A 12,417-nucleotide genomic window follows, 5' to 3' on the forward strand; every position below is an offset into this window, starting at 1 on the left:
CGGCCCCAACTTCGTGTATGACGAGTTTAGCGCCCCTGGAATGTCTAACTTGGTAGCAGAGCAAGTTACTATACTCCTAGGTATTATATTGATATCGACAGTTGCATCTGGCAAGGCTAATTTTCCTTTTTTTGAAAACTAATCTCAACCAGCTCTAGTCACCAATAAGTTGAAGTGCCTCTTTTGTTTCACTTGTGGCGGCTCACTCTGAACTGAAATTGCGCACACGAGCGTCAGCGTGTAAGAAAGGTGGCGCTCGCATCGACTGGTTACGAATATAGGGCTGAGATTTGGCCGTTGGTTTCTGTCTCATTGGATGCCTGACTGCATGTCTTATTTATCAACGCTGACTTAGTACGAAAGCGGTTGGTTTTCTCCGCTACAGTTTTGTTAGGAGGACGAAAAGCCCAGCGATTTTTATACATTTGGCTGACCAATGAATATGTGTTCTCTGTTGTTATAAAACGTACCAATACTTTCAATTTCATCGACATTAAGCTCATATGTTTTTGTTATTATCCCGCAGCAGTAATTTCCCTTCCTCGTTTTATATAACGAAGTATGGCGTTCTTTGACTTAATAGTGGTTTACGTAAGAGAGAGCGAGACACATTTTTATTCTTGGTACAGTAACCAGGTGGTTATTTTCTTAGTGGAAATACTTATTGGAACATTTTTGTTTTTAATTTAATCTCGCTAACAGCTTTTTTTCGTACGCGCAACGCCGTGACAGTTCATCACTTTAACTAAATTCAAGTACAAAAATGGCACAACGCCGTATCCCTTGTTCATCTGACGGCCATTATGCATGTGGCTGCTCTTAAAAGCAACTATATGAATAACCTCAGCGTCTACTATTGACATTCATTTCATTTCGTGCGAAGAAAACTTTTGATTGAATGTACAGGGCACAACTTTTTCGTCTTCTGTCAAAGTGATATTTTTCCTTAAAAAGAGTTATGGAGATTTTATGTCTTCGGGTTAAAAAAAAACTACAGCTGCTATTTTTTTGAGCTAAAGATAACATATTGACGTTTATATCAATGAAACGAAGTCTAAAAGTGCCTCCTGCAACGCAGCCTTAACATCTTGACAAAGATATACAAAAGATGTTAGTTCAGGTCTCGGCTGGCTCACTTTGTAGGACCATAAAATAATACCCCGGGCAAGCATAGGCAGCCAATAATCTGCCATGCCTATGCTTGTCAGAAAGTATTTCTATACAAAATTAAGCCCGTGGTAAATGCGGACATTGAAATCCAATGTTATCCTTTTTTTAAAGTGCCCATATCAGGCATCGTTTCAAGAACAAGGCAAACGCTACAAAAATGATTTTCTCGTCTACGGGAGTTTAGTTACATCTTATTACCAATCCGAAAATATATCCTGTTTTGGTTCATAAATTACGTCTCATCCTTTGGAAGTTTATCCATAGCAACTATCTGGAGAAACTAAGAATATTAAAATTTTGCCAATGTTCAAAGTATGCATAGCTGCGATGGTTGCTGCTAATTTCTGAAGCTAATGGTTCCTACGTATTTCTGAAGCATCAATAATGAAGCTGAAGCTACATCCGCTCCGGCAGCGCTCATGAAAAAACTAATTAATTTAGTTTTGATCGTTCGCTCCGTCTCCACGTCTATTCTTCCCTTCTTATATAAATATCACTACGCGAATTCAAGGCAGGCGAACAATCAAGGCAACAACATTTAAATTAACATTTATACGAGCTCGTAATTTAAAACAAGAACGATTTCAAACATGAAGTAGAAAACGCGTCACTATAACGTTCTAAATAATTCACTATGCTCTTTAAACACCGAACATCCGTTCTAGCTTGTTCTAAATTAGAGTTTTTCATTTAAACTTTATACCTCGGCTGCTTTGTACGATTTTTTTATAGTCGCATTACTTAGCAGTTATAAACAGTTATTACTGTTTAGTTACTTTCATTTGTTAGAGGCATGGTCACTAGATAAGATGAACTCAGACTCAAAGGCCGAGAGACGTTTCACGCCCGCAATAACTGCGTCAGAACGCAGTGTTTCTCGACCAGCGTTCGCAGTGACTATTCATACTCCTGGCATAACCTAATTTTTAGAGCGCAGGTCTTGGTCCAATCCTTCCTTTTTAGTTTTAGAACAAGTAGTAAGGTCAGCGGCGCCAGAGCTGAGATTCACGTTAGAGAGGCCAAGGGGCGAGGTCCTGCAATTTCTCGACCTGCGTTTACATTTGGAACGAGGTCTTTGTTGGGAGTATGGGAATGAAAACCCAAAACCGGTTCTGTCAAAGAGTAGCTGTCACTCGAAAAATGTAAAAGCCGGGGTAGTCAGATCTTTGATTAGTAATGCTTTGGTGAGATCATGCATGCATTTCGGACCGGAGGCACTAAAAAACCAGTGGGAAAGACTGGTAATGGCAGGATATGGGGAAGAGTACATCAAAAGGCAGATTGCCCTACAGTGCAGGGAAAAAAAGGGGAAGACGCAAGAAGTCAGGAATAGGTACGCTGTGGTTCCGTATTTTCACGAGGTGTCCCACAATCTTAGAGCATGTGCAAAAAAATATGGCGTGGATGTCGTATTCAGCACGGATTTTAGGTTAGATAGATTGACACCTTTTGAAACGGCTCAGAGGGGCTGTCAGAAGGCGCATAGGGAAAAGTCGGTGCCGTGTAGCGTAGGCGTGGTGTATGAGGTTCCTTTGGCGTGTGGTTTTAAGTATGTAGGCCAAACCTCTCGGTGTTTAAACGATCGTTTAACAGAACACAAAAGGAATGTTAAAAATAATGCGGCAAATTCGGAGTTGGCTAAGCATCTGGAGGAGTGTAGAAACTGCACAGCGGATTGCACTGGAACGGATGTAGTTGTTAAGGAAAGCAACGATGTTAAAAGGGTGGTAAGAGAAACAATTAGGATTAGATCGTTGGGAAATTGCATTAGTCAACCTTCCATGCAAATAGGGAACCGCTGCAAGCAATTTTTACAATTTTAAGTGTTTTTTTTTAGTTAGTCATCCTGAAAGGCTTCTTTGGTGTGTATTGTCTGTAGTGTGTACTGGTGTGTATTGTCTGTTTTCTACAGTTTTGGAGGTGACCAGTTTTGATTGGGATGTTGTTGTGGGTTGTTGTCCTGTTTATTGTGAGGACACAAAATAGTTGCTTGAAGCTTTGTGAGGCATATCTTCTGATAGAACCTTTTTACTTGGAAACGTTGGGAGTGTCCGCTTCTTTTGTGATAGAGTGGAACCTGTAAAGTCACGGTGCAAAGGACAAGTCGTGTGTGATTGGTTGTTGACGACGAAAACGAACTATATAAGAGGAAGTTGTTGAAATAAACGTGTAGCTGAGTTTGAGACCTGTCTGTTTTTTCTGTTACTTTTGCTCTTCAAAAAACCCCCCAGTCTCAGGGTAAACGACGAAATGGTTGACTTCCACCAGCCAGCCTGTACTTTGACTCTTTTCTCGTCTATCGCTTCTTGTTCGTCAGGAGACGCATGTAGAAATGAGAGAGGTCTTGAATTAACGACCGCCTCAATTCCGTGGAGGATCGTGGTAAGTTCTTCAAATTCGTAGCTGTTCCTTCCTAGAACCTTTCGAAAACTTGCTTTTACGGTGCGCAGTAGGCGTTCCCAAAAACGGCCCCACATGGCGGCTCGCTCTACGATAAATTTCCACTGTATTCGTTGCTCGAAATAATATTCGTGCGCTTTCTTGTCAACGAACACGTTCTAGAAGTCACAAATTTCCTTGGAGGCTTTCTTGAAAGTTAAGGCGTGGTCAGTGTACACCACCCGAAATATTCCTCGCCTGGCTTTGAGCCTCTGGTGGGCCATCAGGGAGGCTGGAATAGCCAGGCATGCGACCAACTCTAGATGTACGGCGCGCGTAACTGCGCAGGTGAATAGTGCGATGTGAGCCTTTTCCATGCCGCTTCCAGACTTGATCAAGAGGGGTCCGGCAAAGTCCACGCCTACTATTTCAACCGGTCCTGCTTCATTCACGCGCTCTGCTGGAAGTGGAGCCGTTGGTGCTGATGTCTTTTGGACTCTTGACCGAGCACAGACGTTGCAGCGGTTAATAGCCCTCTTGACGGTCTGCCGAGCTTTAGGAACCCAATAACGCTCTCTTTAATTTGTTACAGTGTCTTGTATTCAGAAGACTTTGACGAGCGTGTTGGGACAGATGTAACAGTAAGAAAGCACAAAACAAACAGAGGGACAAAAACAGACATGTACAAGCTTTCAGTTTACAACAACATATATTTGACGCCAGCGAAGTCTGCACCAACAACCGTCGGTGGGGAAAGGGGGAACGAGCAAGAGGGAGAAAAGAAGGGAGAGAAGGTTGAGAGGGAAGAAAAGGGGGGAGGGAAGGGAAGATAGCGTTTCCGCATACGAAGCTGATTGACGGCCGAAGGCCGAGGGGGGGGTCTAGTTGTTCAAGGTTGTGCAATTGGAGTCCGAGAAAACGCCGGCCTCAGAAACACCAGTTCTGGTTTTGTCAACGAGAGGGATGGGGAAGCAATGTTATTCTTGGTGGTAGTCATCCTATAAGCTTCAATTATCTCCCTCCCATAGCGCTCCCGGTGTCCCCCAACTACTTTGGTCTCGTTGAACAAAGGCGTGCATGCCTGGCACTCCTTACCGTGAACTATAATAGGATGCAATGACCCCTCTGGCTGTGACGCGCATTCAATGTGGTGTTCTCGGAGGCGATCATTTATGCATCGGCCTGTTTGGCCGATATATTCCGCACCGCAGGTCAAAGGAATCGAGTAGACTTTTTCTTTTGCGCATCGAACGAATTGAGAGCCGTGTTTTTTTGCACATGCTGGGGGGGAACTGGCGTTGTTAACCAGTTTGCACATGGAACCCAGTTTGAACCTGCATTTGAAAATGACCTTGGTGCCAAAGCGGGACGCGAGAGACTTGACGCGGTGCGCCACGTTATGCATGTAGGGAATGCAGGCGATCCTCCCGCCCGGAGCAGCCCGTGAGGTGCGGGGAGTTCGATTTACGATGAGCCTCTGCGTGACAGAACTGAGAAGGTCCATCGGGTACCCTGCCTTGAGAAGGCGGTTAAATTGTGTTTTCGCACTCGAGGTTGAGTGGTGACTGCACGACCTGCTGCGTGCAGAGGTGATCAACGAAGTGAACGAAGCACCCATCGCACGACCCCACCCGCCCCTTATCCCACATTCAGACCCCATCATCTTCGTTTGAACCTACCACGTTCCTCCGTGCCGCCATGTTCATTTCAAGGCAAACCCTCCTCAAGATGCGCCTCCGGACATTGGGTCTGTGCGTCCGCAAGAATGTCGTGCACCCCTCGGTGTTTCAAGCCCTCGGCTTCCACTCCCACAACTGGTCATCAGGTCACAGGATCATGCAGATATCACGCAAAGAATTGTCTGAAGAGCTCCGACTGACAGCGGCTGTTCTTCCGGGATTCATGACATCGTGCTTCGGACCATCCTACGGCAAGCACGCGTCGTTTATCTTTCTGCAAGAAGCCGCTGCGCAGCTCTTGGAGTCATCCTGGAGGAATGTAATTGCGGGGGTGGCCACCTCAAGCCGGGCTAACACGAGCTCAGGATTTGATCCGCCAATTAATATTTCCGGAGTCGAGCTCTCTGAGAACACCAAGACCGCCCTTTCATGTGGCCCCAAGTTTGCACCGGACTCCCAGGTGCCGAGAATCGATCAGCTAGCTGCGGTGCATCAGGTGGCATCAACGGTTCCAGAAAAAGAACGCCACGAGTTCCTGGGAGCAGCGGTGCGATCCGTGTGCACCCACCCTGTGCCGGCGCCCTCCACCAAGTTCTCCGTCAAGTCAGCTGTGGATGAACTCCGATCTTCAGACCTCAAGCTTCTTGAGGCCGACAAGACTGGAGGTTTCGTCGTCATGGGTGAGGACCAGTACCGACAGAGGGTAGAACAAGCTCTTGACAAAAACTTTCGTCGAGTAAAGGGGCGGCCTTCGGGGTCTGTTCGGTCCAGAGTTAAAGAGCTGTGCTCCGAGCTTAATCTCCCGAAACTCAAAAGTTCCGTCATGAAACCATCCAAGCAGTACTTATCCCTGTTCTTCTCAGCGAAGACTCACAAACCGGAATTACCCTTCCGCTCCATTGTTTCGGAAGGCGGAAGCTGGCAGAAGCCCCTTGCGCTTTTTCTCCAAAAACACCTCTCCCTTCTCACCCCTTCCCAGCCGTTCCGAATTCGTAACTCTAACGAGCTAATTACGGTTTTGACTCCCTTACATAACGCGCCCGTTCCACTGTCAGTGTTTTCTTACGACATCGAGGATATGTATTATAGTTTAGACATTCCTTTCCTAATTAAGTGCGTTGATGAGGCCATCAATGAGTTCGGCCTGTGCAGGTTCCAGAACGCTTCAGGCATTCCACTGTCTGGGTTTATCCAGTTGCTCCAGCTTTACCTCCGCTCTACAATGATTGAGCAAAACGGAGAAGTGTTTATTAAAAAATCAGGTGTATGCATTGGGTCTTGCCTGGCACCGGTGCTGAGTGAAATCTATCTTTCCTTCGTAGATAGGACAATCGACGAGGAACTACGGAGCATCGTGCCCGGATGTCAGGTAGTGCGCTATGTGGATGACTATCTTGTAATTCACCCCACAGAAACCCCGGTCCATTCTATTTCGCCTTGTTTTCTCAGCGCGGCAGGCAGCCTCAACTTTAAGAGAGAGGACCCCACGGAGGAGGGACTGCAGTACTTAGACATCAGGTTGAATACGACTGAGAGGGGTATCTGCTGGGCGTTTCGGCAACGTTCGGAGAAACCAGTTCTTCCCTTTTCCAGCTCCCATTCCAGGTCCGTTAAGACGGGGGTGGTCACTTCGTTGATCACCTCTGCACGTAGCAGGTCGTGCAGTCACCACTCAACCTCGAGTGCGAAAACACAATTTAACCGCCTTCTCAAGGCAGGGTACCCGATGGACCTTCTCAGTTCTGTCACGCAGAGGCTCATCGTAAATCGAACTCCCCGCACCTCACGGGCTGCTCCGGGCGGGAGGATCGCCTGCATTCCCTACATGCATAACGTGGCGCACCGCGTCAAGTCTCTCGCGTCCCGCTTTGGCACCAAGGTCATTTTCAAATGCAGGTTCAAACTGGGTTCCATGTGCAAACTGGTTAACAACGCCAGTTCCCCCCCAGCATGTGCAAAAAAACACGGCTCTCAATTCGTTCGATGCGCAAAAGAAAAAGTCTACTCGATTCCTTTGACCTGCGGTGCGGAATATATCGGCCAAACAGGCCGATGCATAAATGATCGCCTCCGAGAACACCACATTGAATGCGCGTCACAGCCAGAGGGGTCATTGCATCCTATTATAGTTCACGGTAAGGAGTGCCAGGCATGCACGCCTTTGTTCAACGAGACCAAAGTAGTTGGGGGACACCGGGAGCGCTATGGGAGGGAGATAATTGAAGCTTATAGGATGACTACCACCAAGAATAACATTGCTTCCCCATCCCTCTCGTTGACAAAACCAGAACTGGTGTTTCTGAGGCCGGCGTTTTCTCGGACTCCAATTGCACAACCTTGAACAACTAGACCCCCCCCTCGGCCTTCGGCCGTCAATCAGCTTCGTATGCGGAAACGCTATCTTCCCTTCCCTCCCCCCTTTTCTTCCCTCTCAACCTTCTCTCCCTTCTTTTCTCCCTCTTGCTCGTTCCCCCTTTCCCCACCGACGGTTGTTGGTGCAGACTTCGCTGGCGTCAAATATATGTTGTTGTAAACTGAAAGCTTGTACATGTCTGTTTTTGTCCCTCTGTTTGTTTTGTGCTTTCTTACTGTTACATGTCTTGTATTCCTCCATGGAATGTAAGTCGATGCATGCTGTGTATCAGAAGTTCAGTGAAACGACGCCCAGAGGGTAACAGTAGTGAGTGCTTGACTTCTACTGGTTCGTGTCTGCCTTGGAGTCGTCCTCCGAGTCGCAGTTGCGGTTAGCATCGAGGTAAGGACTGAGAGCAATAATGCTGGATTTCACGTTCAAACCTCTGTCTTCCACTAGTCCGTTGGTCTCATTGGTGTAAGATTCCTCTTGGGTTCGTTTAATCAAAAATAGTTATGCTTTCTCAAGTTCATTTGTGGCCAGAGGACCCCCCGTTTTACTTGGTGGTGTTCTGCAGTTCTTACAGAACGTCATGATCCACGCTGTAACTCAAAGAACACGTTCTAGTTTGCTGTATCGCTCTAACTCCAAGAGCGGTGTCGTTTCCTAGGTTAGTATATGTAGCACGTGAGGTTTCCAGCTTCATTCTTCTTCTGCTACTTCGGTCGGCATCTTTTCGTTTCTATTCGCACTTTACCAAGTTGTTCAGTCTTCTGAGAGCCAACTAGGGCCCTTTCACTATAGTTGTCAAGTTTTTAGGTACTCTACCGACATTCCTCGTGTTGTTAACTCAGCAGGCTTTTCTAGTCCAGGGCAGTGGTTCCAACTTGTTGGTTCCCCTCCTGATTGAGTTTCGGTCACTCCATTAGCAACGAAAGGTTTCCACATGTAGGCCGAGCCCTTGATTCAATGGAGAGCGATTGTGCTGTCGGTCCAGAAGAATGCCACCTGAAACTTCAGTATCCTTCTAAAGAATTTGCCAATTTGATTACCGATCACGGCCGCGATAAGCTTAAGACGAGGAAGTGTCAACCGTTTTATAGAAGCTACTCGTGTTTTGGCCAACACGTTTCCATCCACGTAGTCAAACCTCCGGTACGCACAGGTTCTACAAGCCAGAGGGCTAGCGTCACAGTAGACATGAAGTTGCACAGTATTTGGCTGCTGTTTTCGTGTGCTCATGATGCACCGGTTCGTCATTGTGTCTTTTAACTGTGAAAGCTGGTTACACTATTTTTGCCAGTCTCCTGAGAGGTCTTCTGGAAGTTCACTGTCCCAATCGAGTCCGCGTTCCCATAGGCGCTGGAACAAAATCTTCACTCTTATCACAAAGGGTGCTACGAGCCCGATTGGATCGAAAACCCTCGCTGCAGCGCGTAGCATTCCCCGCTTCGTCCTGGCGTTACTGTTGATTAAGTTCAGGATATTTTTTTTTTACCTGAATCAATAAAGTGTCATTATCCCGTATCCATTTAAAACCAAAGACCCCTTCGGGCTCTAAGTCTGTTGCCAGGCTACCTTCGTTGATTACTTTCTGGAGTTCGCTGGAGTTTGTAGCCCATTCTCAAAGTGTCATGCCTGCTTCTATCACGATTTGATTGGCTTGGGTTTGAAGGTGTCTAGCGTCCTCTACTGTCTGAGCTCCGACAAGCAAGTCATCAACATAGAAGAACTTTTGAAGAAGACTTGCGGCTTCTTTCATTTTTCTATTCACGTTTTCAGGTGATGTTTGAGAGTTGCCGAAAGCGGGAATGGAATCACCGAGGTTCCAAACGGCACGCGGGTCATCCGGCAGTCTTCAACTTTTTGCTCCTCAGCCGGCACTTCAGCGGCGTCACACCATAAAAACCGCAGTGCGTCACGATCACCAGGCCGCACGCTCACTTGTTAAAAAGCATTCTCTATATCGACTGTGATAACGATAGGGTATGCTCGAAAACGTATAAAACCTCAACCCAATCGGCATTCATCTTTGGCCCCTTTTCTAGATGATCATTCAGTGAGGCGACTCTTTGCAAATGTGATGATGCGTCGAGCACTACTCTTAGTTGTGTGGTTTCAGAGTCCATCCGAATCATTGGCTGGGTGAGACACGTAATAGATACGTGAGTTGTCCGAGGACCCCTGTGGGACTTTCTCCGCATGTCCAGCTTTAAAATAGCCGTACATGGCATTCTCATAATCTCTCAATAGAGACTCGTTTCGTGAGAGTCGCTTCTGCAAAGCTTCGAGTCGCTTCAGCGCTACGGCTCTGTTATCGTAAAGTTCGCCTGCGTTCGATTTCCAAGGCAAGCTCACCTCATATCGTCCGTTTACTTTTACGATAGTTCATTCAAACTCATTCCACACCGCGTTTTGTTCTTCACCCGTGTCATACAGGTTATCTATACAGGGTGCAAAAACCTGCTCAAGGTCTTTTCCTCACTGAAAAAACAGTGCGTGCGCAGCGGGCGAGCTGGTGGATGTTGAGCATGATGTAGAAAACCCGAGACTGTCGTAAAAGCAGGGAAACTTGGTCGAAGAAGAAAGACAGGGGAAAAGAACGTGTCAAACTCAGCTAATGCGTATATCTCCTCAATGTGTTATATACCCAGAACCTAACCATTGACCACCGACGTCACAAGGTTCTTCCAACCTTTGTTATCTATATAATCCTACCAACACCGGTCTTCACCTCAACCGTAAACGGTGACCTCAATCCCAAACCGAAACCTTAGGGCTTTGAACAAAAACAAACAAAACAAAAGAAACACACCGACCCACTTCCTTTCCAGCCGGAGTTTGGAAAGGCGGTGCTTTATCTAAACGAGAACTGATATGACTTCCAACTAAACCCCTGCCCGCAAAATGACAAATTCTACGTTCACTTACCCCCATTAAAGCAAAATTTATACAAGGCATTGAGGAAATAAAGGCTGTAGCTGAGTTTTTGAGACGTTCTTTTCCCCTAGATCATGATCTTTTCCTCAGCGTTTTCAATTGTCCCAAGTTGTAGCGCGCAGGCCATCGTCTTAGTAGATTCAGTAAGACAGCTATGCAGCGATGCTGGTTCCTGAAAAATCCAACCAAATTTGGTGTTGAAGGACAGCGGACAGGAGTTGCCCTCAAATCGCCGTATCTGGTCGGTCGTGACCTTCCACAGTGGGTCTGAGCCAATAAGGAGGCTTATTCCTTGTTCCGTAGGCATACCAGGGAGAAGAAGCTTATCTCCTATGCAGCCTCCTTCTTCTTCGGTGCTCTGGACAAACTCGTGATCCACAGGCACTTAAACAACGTCTTTGCATATGAATGGTATTTCGACCGCTTCGATAACATAATTCTCATGACTGTACTGACTGCGCATCTTCACTTAACCAACCTTCGTTCATATGGTATCGAAGTGGATCTACCAAAGGTGTTCAAACGCAAGTTAGTCTCACTTAACACCTTGAGATTTAGCTGGCGTGAACTGTCTTCGCGAATAAACGTTTGCTGTCTTCCGCCATCAAAGAAAGCACGTGGGCATACACTGCGCCCATATCCGACTACCCAAGTCCGAATGGTCTGCAGAAAAATTTCTGCATCCAGCAAGCCTGCAGCATTGGTGTTGCCGGTGCTCTGAACGCTAGTAGTGATGGCTTGGTTTTCGCTGCTACCCGATGAAGGTTCCCAAGTGAGATCACACATTGATGTTGCGAGTCGTCCTCTGCAGGTAGTGCAGGACAACTTCCGGTGACAATCCTTTAATCTGTGTCCTCAAAGTGTGCACCGGAAGCATCGAATTTCCCCAGCAAGCTTCGTTTTCTTCTCCTTCAACGAGATGTCAATGGTACAGAGCTGTGTATCGAGGTTCGTGGCTCCGCAAAAGAAGCACTTCTTTGTGTCTTGTGCCTTGGCATGCAGAACCGAAGAGGTTGGTAAGAAAGCTTGTTTCTCTTGTTGCTCTCGGCTATTCCTCTTTTGCGGGCGATCATCGATGACTCCCGATCGTTTTCTGCTCTCGATCTCAATGAATAGGTATTCCAACAAGGTTTTCAATTCGTCTTCCGGAAGACGTCGGGATGTTGGAATATCTTCAGCGCGTTCTGTTGGTCTCGCGGTCGGCGCGTAATACTCGCTGTACCGGACGAGGAGGACCGTTTTCCCAGTGGCGCTGGTAGAACTCCTTTCGGGGTGACCAGCACGTCGGTAACAGTCGACCACGATGTCAGATGGGAGTGAACTGATGACAATATCTGTCAGCATGGTTGAATACGTGTTAGATGCCACTCCAAGTCCTCAAAGACCTCGTATGTGGGCTTGCACTTGACCAAAAAGCCTTCTCAGCCCCAGTAGATGTTAGGTAGGTTGTTTTCCCCGACCTCGATGGACCACCTTGAAGTTGCCGTCGAGGACCGGGGGATCGTGGATGAAGCTAGTTGCTGGAGGGCTGGGTGCGTTGGTGGTGATGCAGAGGCGACCGACAACTTGGAGGGTTAACGAGATGAACGAAACTTTACTTCGATAAAAAAAAAGAATCAAACAGTTACATAAAATACAAGTGCGAACTGTAATAAACTTCCGCGCACGGCTTACAAACTGCACAGACGCCTCGGCGTCGGATGGCCCTACCGCGCACGGTAAGGACGGCGAATACCTTGTAGCCGCGAAGACGAAGATGCTGTCGCGCACGACAGGTAACGCGGCGCACCGCGGGGGCTGAACGTCAGTTGGGTCGCTCACGAGCCCGTTCCAAAACTCAGATTCCCCTGTCCGACCAGGGTCTAAAACAGCGTGCTCGAACCTGCGTAGGCCAAT

At 47.2% G+C, this 12,417-nt stretch overlaps 1 protein-coding gene across 1 annotated transcript; it reads left to right on the forward strand.

The window, feature by feature from the left end:
- The first annotated feature begins 5,277 nt into the window (after window positions 1-5,277).
- Window positions 5,278-11,283, forward strand: LOC120839485. Its single transcript, XM_042287698.1, has 3 exons — window positions 5,278-7,541; window positions 10,825-11,049; window positions 11,175-11,283. Exons 1-3 carry the CDS (start codon window positions 5,278-5,280, stop codon window positions 11,281-11,283), a joined length of 2,598 nt encoding a protein of 865 aa, XP_042143632.1.
- Window positions 11,284-12,417: the final 1,134 nt, after the last annotated feature.

The sequence above is a fragment of the Ixodes scapularis genome, unplaced genomic scaffold, assembly GCF_016920785.2.
Source record: "Ixodes scapularis isolate PalLabHiFi unplaced genomic scaffold, ASM1692078v2 ptg000187l_1___fragment_1__unscaffolded, whole genome shotgun sequence".
NCBI classification, from domain to species: Eukaryota; Metazoa; Arthropoda; class Arachnida; order Ixodida; family Ixodidae; genus Ixodes; species Ixodes scapularis.

What these genes read in the sequence shown, in the direction of transcription:
- LOC120839485 (XM_042287698.1), top strand. Translation starts at nt 5,278, where the DNA reads ATGCGCCTCCGGACATTGGGTCTGTGCGTCCGCAAGAATGTCGTGCAC. An exon ending in GTGTTTCTGAGGCCGGCGTT is followed by an intron (nt 7,542 to 10,824) that starts TTCTCGGACTCC and finishes CTTGTTCCGTAG; the next exon opens with GCATACCAGGGAGAAGAAGC. An exon ending in CCAAAGGTGTTCAAACGCAA is followed by an intron (nt 11,050 to 11,174) that starts GTTAGTCTCACT and finishes CGACTACCCAAG; the next exon opens with TCCGAATGGTCTGCAGAAAA.